Raw genomic sequence first — 17124 nt, 5'->3', positions numbered from 1 at the left:
AGCAAAAATCAAGCAACTTTGACTTATCATGGTTTATGTTTATCATTGCTAAACCATTTAGGCATTCTTAAGCCATTGTTAATTGAAAGAAAGACTTAATTCATTTTAATATATTGAAACTTCTCTCATTGGAGACCACTGTAGCTGGTAATGATAAGAAAATGCTTAATGCAATTAGAAGATTTGGAAAAACGTTTTCCAAATTCAAGTTTAGCATTTGATCAGCAATTTCTTTCGGTGACGGACGCTGGAGAAGGTTTTCTCTCGCGCTGCCAGCCATGGCCCCAGGGAATCCGACCACCACCACCGCCTTTGCACCTCCGCGTTCACCCCAGTGCATCCCCTGCAATTGTGAATGTGCTGACCAAGGCCCCCTTTGGAATCAGAGGCCTGGGCCAAGTGGCCCATATGGTGCCCCCCTCTCTCTCTGGGCCTGGGGCTCTCCACAGAATATTTTTTGGGCTGTGCAGATTGATTCCAAGGGATGCCTATTGCATTTTCCCCCCATATATGACATTGAAAATGGAAAACAAAGAGAGAACTTTTAGCCTCCTGGATGTTGTCGATGCACATGCATGAGTATCGCTAAGACCAATGCAGGAAGAAGCAGAACCAGATTGCCGTAAAAATGGGCAGTCTAACCAGTGCGTCCTTGCAACATATGCAGTTTATGGTGCAGTGGGGGAACACACAAGTGTTTGCAAGCATGCTAAGGTGCCCCTTAAATTACCCTGGTAGCAGACGAATGCTTTGTGCTCATGTCCTGCTTGCAAATTTCTTATTCTGTGAACCACCCTGAGACCCACGGGTATAGGAAGGTATATAAATTCAATAAATAATAGTAACAACAACAACAACAACAACAACAACAACAACAACAACAATGGAAGCATCTGGTTGTCCACTGTCAGAACAAGATGTTACACTGGATGGGCTCACGTTAGCCTGATCCAACAGAGCTCTGCTTGCATGCTTATGTTTTACATGGATGGCTATGCTCTGTCTCCATGGTCAGAGGCAGTGGTGCTTCTGAATTCCAGTCGCTGGGAACCGCAGGAGGGGAGAGTTGCTCTTGTTGTAGAATCCTGCTTGTGGGTTTCCCATTACTGGCATCTGTGAGAACAGGATGCTGGATCGGCTAGGCCCCCTTTGGCCTGATCCAGCACTCACAATAATGATGATAATATTTTATTACTAGTCATAAACCACGTCTAGCTCTTCTAGCTAAGGCCCTTAAAATTCTTAACTTTATTACGAATGGCAACAATAATATTTTAGGCAGCTAAAATTAAGGACAGTTCAGACTCATCCTTCCTATGCCTGGGAATACTTGTAAAGGTGACTGTGAGCACGTTCTCCAGGGGGAAGCTTCACTTTCTGGGAGGCCTTGGGAACCATCAGCATTAGAACAAAGTCCTTTAGGACTCAAGTTGTCAGGACTTGGACCCTCACCCGTGAACCATTAGTGGCAGAGTTTTGCATTCAGGACCAAAGTTGTGCCTATATAGTTGGTGATGATTTCAGCCCCAAGGCTCTTGAGAACTCATCAATAAATTATGGTCCAGGCAACTCAACTACCCATTAGTATTCATGGCAAAACTAAGCAGTCTTTTTACCACCACCGCCACCACCACTCCTGCGCTAATCTATCCCATCTGCCTTGTGGGAAGCTTTCTGATGACATTTTATATATGCTTAAGTATTCTCACCCTTATCATTTTTGTAGGGAATGTCATCTGCCTTTTTTTTTTTTTTTTTTTGGCAGGAGCAGAGATGCGTTTGGTTTCTGATACTGTGGAAATGTGTTGAATTTACATCATTTGTTTCTGCATTATGTTGTATTTGCTCTGTGTTGTATTTGTGTACATCTGTTTATTCTTGCCTTGGGAGTCTTTTTGGCTGAAAAGCAGCATATAAATTTTATGTTTCTTGTAAGCCTCCTTTTGAAGAATTTGTATCCTGAAAGAAGGGAGAAGGAGAAGAAGAAGGAATCTTCTTGGATGTGTGGCTGTTGTCGTGATGTCACATTTCACGATGCTTATAATAGTCTCCATGGCGTTTGCTCATGCACAAACATATTTCAGAGCATAGATGAACTGCAAAAACCCCTCTCAATGGCTTTAAGATGTCTGTTTGCCAAACAAAACCCCCACCTCTTTCCCCAGTTTCCAAGGCCTGGGGGGAGGAGGGGAATCTATTGCTAACCACTGGAACTACTGGTCATTGAAATAGCAGAGATGTAAGATCAGGCCAATGCCCCATCTAGTCCAGCATCATGTTCTCACTGTGGCCAACCAGATGCCCTTGGAAACAGCAACTCTCCCCTTCTGCAGTTTCCTGCAACTGGTATTCAGAAGCATTGCTGCCTCTGACCCTGGAGCTAACATATAGAACCTAAGCACCTAAAAAGAGACCCCCAAAAGGGGCCATCTAGTCCAGCATCCTGTTCTCACAGTGGCCAACCAGATTAATGCAAAGGGACTACATGCTAGGCACTGTGCAGGAAAAGATGCTGGTCCTATAAACCCAGAACTCAGAGTGTGTGATTATGAAAAGATACAAGAAAGACAGAGATAGATAGATAGATAGATAGATAGAGGAGCACAATCCTGCAGAAAAAAATACAAAGTGCAAGGCCTGATGGAAGGAACAGGGCTCAACTGGATACCAATTTCAACAGCGCTTTTGCTTCCACTAAGGAAGATGTGGAAGGAACCTATGCACACCTTACTTTATAGTGGATTTGGGATGGCTGTTGCACACAAGTTCAACACAGCATCCACCCAATGCTGTTCTCATCAAAACACCACCTGTTATCATTTCACCAATTAATCCGGATTTGCCATTTTTTGTGGAAAACCCAATAAATTATAAACAATAAAACTATGGGAAAATTTAGATGAAATAAGAAAGGGGGGGATATAAAGGATGGTGTTTTGATGAGGATCACTCTGTGTGATCACTGTGAAATGCTTTACAACGGGCATGATCAGGCCCCAAATCTGCCATAAACGGCACCATTTGGATCATGTCTACTCATAAGTCAAGTCCTCTTGAATTCAGTGGGGCTGACTCCCAAGTAGGTGGACTTTATGAGGAGCTGCGAGCAAGGCTGCCAGGGTGTGAAAGCTTGTGGATTCCCCCAGGCCTGGCTGGCATTTCCTACCCATTTCACAAATGTTGGATGAGTCCGGACATCCTATCGTCACAGATTCTTTAGTACACCCCCCTCAAAAAGAAAGCCTGAGGACATCTCCTCTTCTTTCCTCTTCCCCCCTTCATCTAAAAAGCGCTCACCTTCCCGAAGGGCGCCTCCTCCTTCGCTCCCGCTGCTGCCCCCAGAGGGGTCCGGCCCGCCCTTGCCGCTCTCCCTCGCCTCTGCGCCGGATTCCTTGGCTGCCCCATTCATGCCGGCGGCAACTTCCTCCAAATCCAGGAGGTGGCTGACGCTGAAGTTTTTCCGAGCCTGGGGGTTGTCCGGAGGGTCCAAAATCCGCACCGGGTTCGGGGCAAATTGCTTATCCATGCCGAAGGCTGCCACAGCGTCCATCGCGGAGGTGGGGGGCTCCAGGGCGCCTGCTGACCCCCCACCCACCCCGGCTCACCAGCACCCAGCACCCACAAACCCAGGAGACTGCGAGCGATCCGGCTCTCCTTGCCTTTCCCCCCTCTTACTCCCCTCCCAAAAAAAAGTTCTGATGACCCCCGCTACACCCCCGATTTGTTCTTCCTGGCTGTGGTTTCCCAGGGGAAAAAGATGGGAAGATCTCGGTCTGCCTCGTGTCGACGTCTAAGAGAGGGGAAACAGGGCGAGGGAGCGCGCCCCCAATTTCCCCTTGCTCAGCCTAGCCCACAAAACTCTCTCTGGCTTCTTCTCGAGCCGCTCAGAGACCAAAGTTGTTGGTTTCTTTTTCTTTCTTTCGCACGACTCCCCTGGCTCAGAAATTGACAAGAGGTTGGCCCTCCTTTGCTGAAACTGATGAAGCCTTCCTCCCCTCCCTTCTCCTGAAACTGACTCAAGAGGAGCTGCCCCCTCCCCTCCCTCCTCTGAAATCGACAAAAAAGTTTGCTTTTTAACAGACAGACAGACAACCACACACACTCCTCCTGCTCCTAATTTTTCTGTTTTTCGGTTAGTCATCCCCCCTGCCTTTTTTTCTACAAGTTCGTTTGCGGGGGGAGCGTGTTTGGAAAAAGGACAGCTTTAAACGGGAAAATAATTTGCCTACCTGAAGTCCCCACCTCCACCCCAAATAGAATCATAAAGTTGGAAGGAACCCTGAGGGTCATGTAATCCAATGCCCTGCAGTGCAGGAATAGGCAGCTGTCTCTTACAGGGACTGGCATTATCAACCCCATGTTCTAACCAACAGAGCTATCCAGGCTGGTAGATTCTTAACTCCTAATTGGGGGGAGAGCGGTGGGTCAATGGTAAAGGTAAAGGGACCCCTGACCATTAGGTCCAGTCGTGGCCGACTCTGGGGTTGTGGCGCTCATCTCGCTTTACTGGCCGAGGGAGCCAGCGTACAGCTTCCGGGTCATGTGGCCAGCATGACTAAGCCGCTTCTGGTGAACCAGAACAGCACACGGAAACGCCGTTTACCTTCCCGCCAGAGCAGTACCTATTTATCTACTTGCACTTTGATGTGCTTTCGAACTGCTAGGTTGGCAGGAGCAGGGACCAAGCAACGGGAGCTCACCGCGTCGCGGGGATTTGAACCGCCAACCTTCTGATCAGCAAGCCCTAGGCTCAGTGGTTTAACCCACAGCACCATCCACGGTCAATGGTAGAGCACCTGATTTGCTTGCAAAAGTTTCTGTGTTCAATCCTCAATGGCAACGTCAGGTAGGACTGGGATACATTCCATACCTGAAACCCTGGATACTTCTTGCCAGTCGCTGTAGACAATACTGGGCATGGTGGTCCAATGGTCTGAGTCACCAGAAAGCAGCTTCTTGGGTTCCTATGACTAGGTTCAGTTATCAGTGACATGTGGGGGGCGGCTTTATTTATTTATTCCCCCTCCCATCTAAACTGTCACCATTCACCTCTATGGAGAGAAATTAATTGTTTTTTTGAGGAAATTGTAAAAGGGGTTTTTTTGTTTTTTTTAATAATATTTTATTGAGATTTTTAAATACCAATACAAAATTAGTAAACAATGTAACATATTTCATAACATAGTTTCATAACTTCTTTGGACTCCCTCACGTCTCCCACTCCCACTTACATCATTATAAATTTTTGCCAGCAATTTATCAACTTGTTTGCGTTCTTATGTCCCGCTCATTTAAATATAATTAATAATTCTCCAAAAAAATTATATTTTCCTCAATCTCACTTATCATCCTAATTCCAACTATTTTAGTGGTGCTCAATTGTTTGTGATCTAGCATCCTTATTAACATTCAACCAAATTACAATATTTTTGTAGGTAAATCTTGAATTTCTTCCAATCTTCTTCAACCCTCTCCTCTCCCAGGTCTCGGATTCTGCCGGTCATCTCAGCCAGTTCCATATAGTCTATCAGTTGCATCTGCCATTCTTCCAGTGTGGGTAGATCTTGGGTTTTCCAATATTTAGCGATGAGTATCCTTGCTGCCGTTGTTGCATACAAGAAGAAAGTTCTGTCCTTCTTTATCACCCTCTGGCCGACAATACCCAGAAGAAAGGCCTCTGGTTTCTTAAGGAAGGTATACTTAAATACCTTTTTCAACTCATTATATATCATTTCCCAGAAAGCCTTCACTTTAGGGCACGTCCACCAGAGGTGAAAGAATGTTCCTTCATTTTCTTTACATTTCCAACATTTATTATCAGACAGGTGGTATATTTTGGCAAGTTTAACTGGGGTCATGTACCATCTATACATCATTTTCATTACATTTTCCTTCAAAGCATTACAAGCAGTGAAGTTCAACCCAGTGGTCCACAACCTTTCCCAGTCATCAAACATGATATTATACCCAATATCCTGTGCCCACTTTATCATAGCCGATTTAACCGTTTCGTCTTGTGTGTTCCATTTTAACAGCAAGTTATACATTCTTGAAAGTACCTTAGTCTTAGGTTCTAACAGTTCTGTATCCAATTTCGATTTCTCCACCTGGAACCCTAACTTTTTGTCATTTTTAAAAACTTCTTTAATCTGAGCGTAGTGTAACCAGTCTCGCACTTTATCCTTTAATTTCTCCAAACTCTGCAATTTCCAATTGTCTCCATCTTTTTCTAGTATTTCCCAATATTTTGGCCATTTGGCCTCCATATTGGGTCTTTTTCGGGCCTTAGCTTCCAGAGGTGAAAGCCACCTTGGAGTTTTGTTTTCCAATAAGTCTTTATATTTTGTCCAGACATTAAACACTGCTTTTCTGACAATATGGTTCTTAAAGGCCTTATTGATCTTAACCTTGTCATACCATAAGTATGCATGCCAACCAAAAGCGTTATTGAAACCTTCCAAGTCCAATACGTCAGTGTCTTCGAGAAGTAGCCAATCTTTTAGCCAGCAGAAAGCTGCGGCTTCATAATACAACTTTAGGTCTGGCAGGGCAAAGCTCCCTCTTTCTTTCACATCAGTTAATATCTTAAACTTAATTCTGGGCTTTTTGCCCTGGAGAGAAATTAATTGTTGTTGTTGTGGGGAAGGTCTTCCATCCAGGTGCTGGGCAGCCTGGCTTATCACACTCAGGGATCATGGCAGGGTTTTCTGTCCGAAGCATGTTTTTCTGCTGAACAAAGAAACCCACTGCATTCTCCCTGCTTCTGTGGGTTTGTGTCCCCTCTTATCCTGCTTGGAAGCTTCCCCTTGGAGAACAGGATGCTGGGCTAGATGGGCCATTGGCCTGATCCAGCAGGCTCTTCTTCTGAACAGAAGCGAGGTTGCCCATTCCTGGTCAGAACTTCTCTTGCTTGCTACCTAGAGTTCCATGTAACAGATCTGCAAAACAGATGAAAGGAAAGAAGCTGTTAAGTCACAAACATAAACATTATAGTGGACCCTTGGAAGCTCCTCTAAGAAGAAGTGTTTTCCATCGGCCTGATTGGCTGGTCCAAGCCTTGGATTTCACTGTGTCCCATGACTTTGTTGCTGTTTTTTAAACCCAGTGGGTTTTTTTAAGGAAGCAAGTAACCAAACCCACAGCACAGGATTGCAATGACGAGAGGGATTTGTTCAGCCTCTGACTTCCAGACTTACTGGCTGGGATTCTTTCCAACTACAGAACCAACATATTATATTTTCATTGGCAGTTTCTGGAACACATGAATTGGATCCAAAACGTTAAATGAAAGGCTCCTGTCCGTAACAAAAATGACAACGGATTTGCCCCGTGATGTCAGTTTTCCTACAATGCTATATTTTAAAAACTTATCGGAGTTGCACCCTCTTTTCCTTTCTCCTGGTTACCCTTTGAAAGAACTTGAAGAACCCAGAACTGTTAAAAAAACAAAGATCTGCTTTGATCATGTTCGCTTATTTCAGTGACAGGCTTCGCAAACATTCTGTTTTGACAGGAATCTATGGACCCAGCCGAGATCAGAAACTTTAGGGGAAGTTGATCAGTTAGTGATGGCTGGCCTGGCTCCCAATTTGCTTCCTGGGTGAAACACTCCTCTTATCCGGCTATCATGAGTGCATTTGGAAGGGCTGAAACCAAAAGGTTTGCTCTGCATCAAAGCTCTGGATATTCATGGCAACTGTTGCATTTTCAGTGAATGGGCTTAGCCCAACTCCCTACTGTTTATGGTGGAAATATAAAAAAACACTATGAAAATGCTTTTTTAAAAAGCGTTTTGAAAAAATATTGAATTTGCCATAAGCTCACCATCACCATCTAGTGTCACATTTGTATAATGCACTTAAAAAGCACTTAAAACGTTATATTTGCAGCTGTATAGCTGAGTCCTATGTCTGTGATGTTCAGTCAGAGAAGTGATAATCTCTTTCCTGATTAACCATGGATTAACCAGATTAACCAACTATTTGAGAGTCAGCATGACATGGTAGTTAGAGCATTGGACCAGGACCTGGAAGTCCAGGGTTCAAATCTTCACTCAGCCATGAACCTCACTAGCTGTTCTTAGGCTAGTTACTCACTCCCAGCCTAACCTACCTCAAAGGGTTGTTGTTGTGGGGATTAAATGAGGAGAGGGAGAACAATGCCTGTCACCATTAGCTTCCCAGAGGGGAAAGGTGGGATAATAAATAAAACAGCTTAAGGATAACAGCATGAAATTTTGCCATGCTGAGCATTATTTTCAAGGAAGTAGGCTGAGGCAAGGTAGAAGTCTTCTCTCTAGTCATACACTTGTTTACTTCCTTACTTATTTTATTTATTTTAAATATTTGTTTTAAATTAATAAATAATAATAAATATTCTTCGACTGTACTGTTTAACTTTACTCAGTACCCTGGTAGTTCCCCCACTCTCAGAAGCCTGTGGGGTGGGGTGGCCCAGGAGAGGGTCTTCTCTGTGGTGGCCCCTGAACTACGGAACTCCCTTCCGGAACTGGCACCTTCATTACACAACTTACGGTGAATGCTGAAGATGCACCTCTTTATTCCAGCTTTTGAAAATGGAGGTGTATGTGTTTAGGGCCCACAGAGTGTTCAAGTCCCTCCCTCCCACACATACATGGCCAAGAAGCTCACTGGATGACCTTGGGGCCCAGTCACTGCCTCTCAGCCTGATCTAACCTACAGGGGTTTTTGTGGTTATTAAATGAGGGGGGAGAACTATGGACGCTACCTTGAGCTCCTAGGAGAAAAAGGTGGGATTTAAATGCAGTAGATAAATAATAATGAATATTCCTGTGACTGTAATCTGCTTTAACTGTTTTTAATTCTGAACTTGAAATCGTTGTAACCTGCTCTGGGAGCTGCTGATGAAGAGTAAGTCTCTCTCTCTCTCTCTCTCTCTCTTTGGTAATCACTCGTAGCTGAGTAAGATTCCCTTCCTTGAACACGGTTTTAATAATGAGTCCGTAAGTGACTGTGGAGGCCAATTCTGGATTCACACGTCCTTCCACAGTGGGGACGTTGGTTTCCAGGTGGGATTTGATCATGGTAAGGATTTGCCAAGCGTGCCTTCCTCTTAGCGCGTTTCTCCCTTGCGTCCTGAGTTCGAGTGTCTTCAAAGCACATGAAACCTTTGGTAAAGGCTGTTCACCAACTGGAGCGCTCTCAGGCCAATGTTTCCCAGTTGTCAGTATTTATTCTACATTTTTTTAAATTTGCCTTGAGACAATCTTTAAACCTCTTTCATTGACCACCAGCATTACGCTTTCCATTTTTACGTTCAGAATAGAGTAGTTGCTTTGGAAGACTATCATCAGGCATCCTCACAACATGACCAGTCCAACGAAGTTGATGTTGAAGAATCATTGTTCAGCACTGGTGAACTTTGCTTCTTCCAGTACACTGATATTTGTTCGCCTGTCTTCCCAAGTGATGTGTAAAAAATTTTGGAGACAACGTTGATGGAATCTTTTGAGGAGCTGGAGATGGCGTTTATAAGTGGTCCATGTTTCACAAGCATATACAGTGGTACCTCGGGTTACATACGCTTCAGGTTACATACGCTTCAGGGTACAGACTCCGCTAACCCAGAAATAGTGCTTCAGTTTAAGAACTTTGCTTAATGATAAGAATAGAAATCGTGCTCCGGTGGCGCGGCGGCAGCATGAGGCCCCATTAGCTAAAATGGTGCTTCAGGTTAAGAACGGACCTCCTGAATGAATTAAGTACTTAATCCGAGGTACCACTGTAGTAAGGTTGGCAGTAACCCCTCTGCAGCGCCACGAATCCAACTCAGTGGTGTAACGTTGGAAAATGCCGATCACTTCTCCTACCTAGGCAGTTATCTTTCTGCAAGGGCCAACATTGATGCCAAAGAGTAAATAATAATAATAATAATAATAATAATAATAATAATAATAATATAGAGCTCTGTCCTGATTGTTGACTCCTATAATTAAAAGCTGGAGAAGGAACATTTTTCAGCCTGATAGCCACATTCCCTTCTGGGGGAGGAATCCATGCCTGTGGTGGATGGGGCCGTCAAAAGTGAATGGAGCAACAGTAGGGTTCATTCCAGCTATGCAAAACCCAGAATTTCTCTATATACACATGGCTTCATCCTGAAGGGAACCACTGAGGGATGGGCTTGGGGAGGTCCATATAGAGAGGACCTGAGGGCCGCACATGTACCCCAGGCCTGAGATTCCTCTATCCCTGTACTAAACAGTTCTGAAAGTGTGTGGATTCTGAACATCTACGGCAGCAAAAGCACGCCCGGAGGGTAAGGGATGAGTGAATCTGCCAATTTCAGATTTTTGCGGAGGGTTTTCAATCTTAAATTTGGGTCTCCACAATCTCCGTATTAGTTTGTGATTGATTGATTTTAAAGAAAAACCCTCATGAAAATCCGCCTGCATTTTCATGTACATTTATTCTAATATGCACAATTTTGCATGCATCTTTGCATGTTATTTAAATGAACACGTGCATTTTTATACACACTTTACCTGAGTATATGCATCTCTCACACACACACCCTTTACTCAACTAGAGAAGAATGTTGCAAATTTCGGAAAAGTGTGAATTTTTGAAGGCTGGCTGAGTTTCGATCCATGCTTGGGAGTTGTAAACAAGGTAGGTGACAGTCCCAAATTCCTCCCTCATCCCATCCCTACTGGTGGGGTAAGGACTTATGGCCACAGGACAGGGGTACCAAAGACTCCAAGGCTGACCTTTTACCTCCTCCCCGTCTTTTTAATTGGCTGAGTCTAGCCCTAGAGGCCGCCTCTTAACTGGGGTAACATCTTGCTGTGATTACTGCCTTTGAGAGCCTGGGGGCATCGTCAAGCTGCATCAGACAGGGTTAGAGGGGTGGAGAAGGGATCTGGGGGGAAAGGGGGGTGCCTTTAATGATTCAAGGCTGTCTTCCTGCTCATTTAACTGGGGTTGGGACGACCCTACAGTTATCCTTTATTATAACCCATTCTTGAACCCACTGAAATCTGTTTCTCTTCCAGGAAAGTTGAGGAGGGAGTGTGGGGCTTGCCTCTCAGGGTGTGAAATTATTATACAGAGAGAATAATCAGTGGTGAAACCCCCTAACCCCCTCAGGATCCCCTCAGGATCTCCTCCACTCTGGTGATTGCTGGTATTTCTAAGGTGAAATATGACCTTTTATGATCAAAGAGGATCGGCTTTCCAAAGGATGTGGAGGAAAAGGGGAGTGAGAGAACGAAGGTTGTGGAGGGGGGCAGTTTTCTTTCTCACCAGTCCTAGCGGTCTGATAAAGTTTCTTTAGACACGCCAAGATTTATAGTGCGTTCAGCAGGGGTCCTTCAAATTACCCTGCAACTCTTTGCACATTTCAGAAAGGGGAATCAGAACAGTAAGTCACTGAGAAATTAACTGGCCTTTCAATAATGTCCCATGTTGCTTTCTCTCTCGCTCATATATATATTCATTCTAGTACTTAAGAGAGACCTAGAGGATTACACAATTTATATAGGATTAAATACATTTATTTTAAAGGAGACATATAATGCCATTTTAAGAGATCCCAGTTGCCAGGCCTGTTGATTTTAGCAGCTGTTTGTTTTCAATTATGGAAAGTGATATACTCCTTTTTTAAACTAGAATGCTAAGATATATTTGATCATCAGGATGATTAATTGATTAAAAGTAGAATGTACAGATTATAACACAGAGAGAAAGAGAATGAATGTGGGGTTAACAACAAGCCTAAATGTGATATTTCTTAATTTTTCTTGGATCATATTCCACCTTTCCTCAAGGTTGCACATGAATTCCCTGCCATTTTATTCTTACAAAATGATCCCGAAAGGTTGGGTAGGCTGAGAGAGTAACTGGCCCAAGGTCACCCGGTAAGGTTCCTGGCAGAGGGAGGAGTTTATTTATTACATTTTATTTATTAAAATAATATCCTGTCCTTCCTTCCAATGGAGCCCAAGGATCTGCACTAGGTCACCATTGTCCTGGCCCAAGACTCTAACCCAGAAGACACCCCCCCTTTCGCCTCTCAGAGCTACAGTACCCAGAGTGGTTCAACAATCAATCCCTCTTCCCAGGGAACTCTGGGAATCATAGTTCTGAGAGTAGGAAAAAGGGGTCTCCTAACATCTCTCAACACTTCAAACAAACTACAATTCCCATAATTCTTGGGGGGAAGCCATGACTGTTTAAAGTGGCATGATACTGCTTTAAATGTATAGTACAGATGAGGCCCAAGCAAAATGATGTGTGAGCAATCCATAAATACCAGCAATCACCAGAGCAGAGGAAGCGAGATCCTGTGGCAGATTCAGCATTGACTATTCTCTCCATATAATAAATAGTGCTCTTTGATTGCATCTATGACCTCTTGCAGAATATGCCTGCAAAGAAACACCCGTCTTTGAGGGGCAGGCAATCATTTTCCTGCTCAAGAGAAGTCAGTCCATCAATGTCCATCAATTTCAACAGGTCTATTCTTGAGTTCTTGTTTGGCAGAACCCTAAGACAAGGTAGCCTGTGGTGCTCTAACTGTTTGATGAAGTCAGAATAGAGTGGTACTACTACTTCCCTTAATCTGGACACTATACATTTCTTAATGCAGCCTAAAAGAGCATTAGCTTTTTTTGCTGCTGCATCACACTATTAACTCTTGTTAAGCTTTTGGTCTACTAAGACCCCTTGATCCTTTTCACATATATTACTGGCAAGCCACGTATCCCCCATCTCATATTTGTTTATCTTGTTCTTCCTGCCTAAGTGCAGAACCTTACATTTATCCCTGTTGGTTATTCATTTTGTTAGTTTGGGGCCCAGTTTTCCAATCTGCAAATGTCATATTGAATCCCAGTTCTGTCTTCTTCAGCATTAAGAACCTTCTGAGAGTAAGAGCCATTCAACAGTGGAACAGACTCCCACAGGAGGTAATGGACTCTCCTTCCTTGGAGGTTTTTAAGCAGAGGTTGGATAGATATCTGTCACAGATGGTCCAGTTGAGAGTCCTGCAGTTGGGGTGGATGATTCTTGCTGTCCCTTCCAACTCTACAGTTCCATGATTCTATTATTTTATTATCTTCTCTGCATTTTCATGAACACTTCAGTTCTGGTTTCCTGGTGGGGCCACTGTCTTTTTCTTCTCTCAAGAAGTGTAACCTTGGTTTCCTTTCTTTGATTTTGCCTCTCCCACTTGGTGTCCATCCCGTCTCCCCCCGCTGCTCCATCAGTCTTGAGCCAGTTGAACTTTTGACTTTTTCTGTTTCATTTTCTGGAGGTTCTCCCTTTACGGGCAATGATCCAGGAGGTCAAACCAATAAATTTGCTTTATTTACACTAGGAGTAAAGCAAAGCCATTTATAAGACGGGTGACTCCTTTTCCTTTTCCAACTGTTTTGAGAACAATGAGGATGTGGAGAAGACTGGAGATCACTGCCCTCGTGTGAAACCATAATATCATACACTTCTGGAGAGGAAAAAATAAAATAGATTTTGTTCCTGTCCTGGGCTGACTTCTTTGAAATCCAGAACCAGGGGTCACACTGTGACCTTGCATGAATTTTACTAAATCCTTGAGGGTTTAAATGGAGAGAAAAGGAAATGAAACAACAGCAGCAGCAACAACAACAACAACAAGAAGAAGATGCACTGAAAGTTAGTTCTACTGAGAGTGAGTTATTTCCATTGCTTTCAATGGGCTGCCTCCAATGTTAGTCTCATTTAGGTGTGTTAATTGAATTGGATCTGCTCTGAGTGCAATTTAGTTGAGTACAACCCAACAGGTCAAAGACCCATAATATTCTGCTAGCATTAATCTATCACTAGTTGACAGAGGCTTTGTTTTGATTTATTAACATCTTTCGCTCTCTCTCTCTCTTTTTCCAAGCAGAAGTAGATAATTGTTCCTTCCTTCCACTTTCAAAGAAAGCAAAAGCGGCAAACCTCCTTGAACCCCATTTCTGCTCACAGGGCACCCGACAGCGCTACAGTAGCCCAAACATCAAAAAAGGAAATGTTACATTTTCTCAGCAGGGCATAGTTTTTCCTCATGCCTCGTTTTGATCTCCTGCTCTGGCTGAATTACTTTCTCCTGTTGCTTTGGAGCACTGGAACCAGACGAGGTGGGGCAGCCCTTTCAAACAGGGATTCACATCTTAAATCCCGAGGAACACACTGGTTATATGGAGGGCATTGGTCTAGCCCAAGGCTCTTATTCTTCTGCTGGACCAAACCAAGACATCCATTTAGTCATGAAAAACATCAGAAGAGCCTGGCTGCTGGATCTGCCAAAGCAGGCCCATCTAGCCCAGCCTCCTATCCTCACAGTGGCCAACCAGATGCCTGTTGTGCGAATCCCACAAACAGGATTTGAGCACAACAGCCCTCTCCCCTCCAGTGGTTTCCAGCAACTGGTATTCAGAAACATTTACTGCCTTTGACCATTGATAAGTGGTGGTTGGGACATGGGTGGCGCTGTGGGTTAAACCACAGAGCCTAGGACTTGCCAATCAGAAGGTTGGCGGTTCGAATCCCCGTGACGGGGTGAGCTCCCGTTGCTCGGTCCCTGCTCCTGCCAACCTAGCAGTTCGAAAGCACGTCAAAGTGAAAGTACAGTGGTACCTCGGGTTAAGTACCGGTACTTACCGTATTTTTTGCTCTATAAGACTCACTTTTTCCCTCCTGATATGTAAGGGGAAATGTGTGTGCGTCTTATGGAGCGAATGCAGGCTACACAGCTATCACAGAAGCCCGAACAGCAAGAGGGATTGCTGCTTTCACTGCTTTCCCTCTTGCTGTTCTGGCTTCTGAGATTCAGAATATTTTTTGTTTGTTTTCCTCCTCCAAAAACTAGGTGCGTCTTGTGGTCTGGTGCATCTTATAGAGCGAAAAATACGGCAATTCATTCCAGAAGTCTGTTCTTAACCTGAAACTGTTCTTAACCTGAAGCACGACTTTAGCTAATGCGACCTCCTGCTGCTGCCGCGCTGCCGGAGCACAATTTCACAATTTCTGTTCTCATCCTGAAGCAAAGTTCTTAACCCAAGGTACTATTTCTGGGTTAGCGGAGCCTGTAACCTGAAGTGTATGTAACCTGAAGCGTATGTAATCCGAGGTACCACTGTAGATAAATAGGTACCGCTCCGGCGGGAAGGTAAATGGCGTTTCCGTGACCGGCTCTGGTTCGCCAGAAGCGGCTTAGTCATGCTGGCCACATGACCTGGAAGCTGTATGCCGGCTCCCTCGGCCAATAAAGCAAGATAAGCACCGCAACCCCAGAGTCGGCCACAACTGGACCTAATGGACCCTTTACCTTTTAAGTGGTGGTTAGATCCCACCTGGTCTTTATTGAGCATCCTTCTTTTTTAAAAATATATGTTTTTATTAAAGATTTCTTACTTTACCAAAATATGTGCACTGTCTCTTTTTTCAAGTTGTGCTTTCTACAGATCAGTTTCATTTGTTGTGAGATATTAGTGTTGCATACAGTGTTAGGTTAGGAAGAAAAGAGGGGGAAAGAGGAATGGTGAGTGGGGTGGGGTGGCAATGCTTCTGTTCTTCTACTTAGTGTATGTGTGGGATTTTGTGTCAGCATCACTTGTGTGGGTTCTCTTACTATTCGCTTGTTGTGTTACCTTGGTGGTGAGAGAGGCTGGGAATGGCCTAGGGTGTGGTTGGATGACTTTGGCTGGCTGTAGTGAAATTTGTTTTTGTGTGTGAGTGCTGTGTGTGTGTGTTTGAATCAGGTTAGCCAGATTGATTCGTATGCTGTCAGAGGATTCTTGTTGTTTTCTTGTTTGGCTGTGTATGTGATAAAGGGGAACCACACGGGGGTGAAGGCGTCTTCTTCTGTTTCAGTTTATTGGTTATTTTTTTAAATAAGGCTGTTTCCCATACTATTTTATACCATTGGTCCATGCTTACTCCTGACAGGTCTCTCCAGTGCCTGGCTATGATGCCTTAGGCTGCTGAGAGTAGGTGGGTTATGAGCTCTTTATGATGTGAGTGAGCATTATTATCTTGGAAGACGTTCAGTAGGGCCAGTTCCGCCGTTGACTTCTAATACAGTACTTGCTTAGTTATTTTGTATATTTCTTGTATGACTGATGTCCAGAAGAGTTGGATTTGGGGACATTCCCTTCAAATGCAGCTTGATTTTTCGTTGCTTTGTTTCTCCTGCAGCTCCGGGGAGGCAGACTTCCTTAATTTATGCCTTTCCCGTTTTCAGCCAAATTTCTTATTTTAGTGTCCCGTCAATTTCCAATCTTACTCACGGGTGTTGTAGTCAATTTCCAGTTACAGGAAGGAATCGGCGCTCTCCGTTCATGGCGACGCGGCTTCACTCCGCTAGCTGGGTGACGACTCTCAGCACCGCGCTTACCCCGATGCCGCTCAGAAGCCTTTAAAAAGGCTCCTTCACAGTGCCGGGGGGCGGAAAAGGTGCCCACCGAATCTCCTTTGTTCACAGGCTCCGCGCCTGTGATTTTAGGGGTCCCCCGCTCGCCGTAGCGGGTAAGACCCGAACTAGCGAAGCAGTCCTGCCTCGGAGCTCGAGGCTCGGACCGCCATTAAACGCTGGCGCCGACCGGAAGTCCCCAGAAGAGTTGGATTTGGGGACATTCCCACCACATGTGGAGGTATGTGCCTGTGGAGCATCCTTATTTGTTTGTCCGGAGGTTATATGAAAAGTATCATACATTTTGATTTGCTTACGCATTGTATATACAGTATGTCTTCCTGTTAACTATCCCTCACTTTTCTGCTCATCTCTGCCCATCGCCTTCCTTAGCTCTACTTTTCCAAGTGGATCTGTTGCAGTAGATGTCAAAAGCACACAAATCCCTAGCATGCTCTTGAACCCTGCTTGCAAAATGTGGCATTCTGAAGGCACCAGACACTCCTTCCTTCCTTCCTTCCTTCCTTCCTTCCTTCCTTCCTTCCTTCCTCTTTTCCAGTCCCCCACTTTAAAAAAACAACCCTAAAAGGCCCCCCATCACCTTGTCTGATTGGGGCTGTTTTTAATTGCACCTTTTAGGGGTTTGATTTCAAGGCAAAACCAACCTAATATGTGCTTCCTAAGAAAACATGAATTGTAGCCAATGCTACT

At 44.4% G+C, this 17124-nt stretch overlaps 1 protein-coding gene across 3 annotated transcripts in view; it reads right to left on the bottom strand.

Annotated features, from left to right (window-relative positions):
• PRRX2 (paired related homeobox 2) overlaps positions 1-3644 on the bottom strand; it is a 58178-nt gene extending 54534 nt beyond the window's left edge. For all 3 annotated transcript variants that reach the window (XM_079961508.1, XM_079961509.1, XM_079961510.1), the window contains exon 1: positions 3298-3644. In XM_079961508.1, the coding sequence (XP_079817634.1) occupies positions 3298-3550 (253 nt within the window). In that variant the 5' untranslated portion in view covers positions 3551-3644. The remainder of the gene's footprint in view (positions 1-3297) is intronic.
• Positions 3645-17124: the final 13480 nt, after the last annotated feature.

The sequence above is a fragment of the Podarcis cretensis genome (genome assembly GCF_951804945.1).
Source record: "Podarcis cretensis genome assembly, chromosome: Z".
Classification (NCBI taxonomy): Eukaryota; Metazoa; Chordata; class Lepidosauria; order Squamata; family Lacertidae; genus Podarcis; species Podarcis cretensis.
This window is presented reverse-complemented; position numbering and strand designations above follow the sequence as displayed.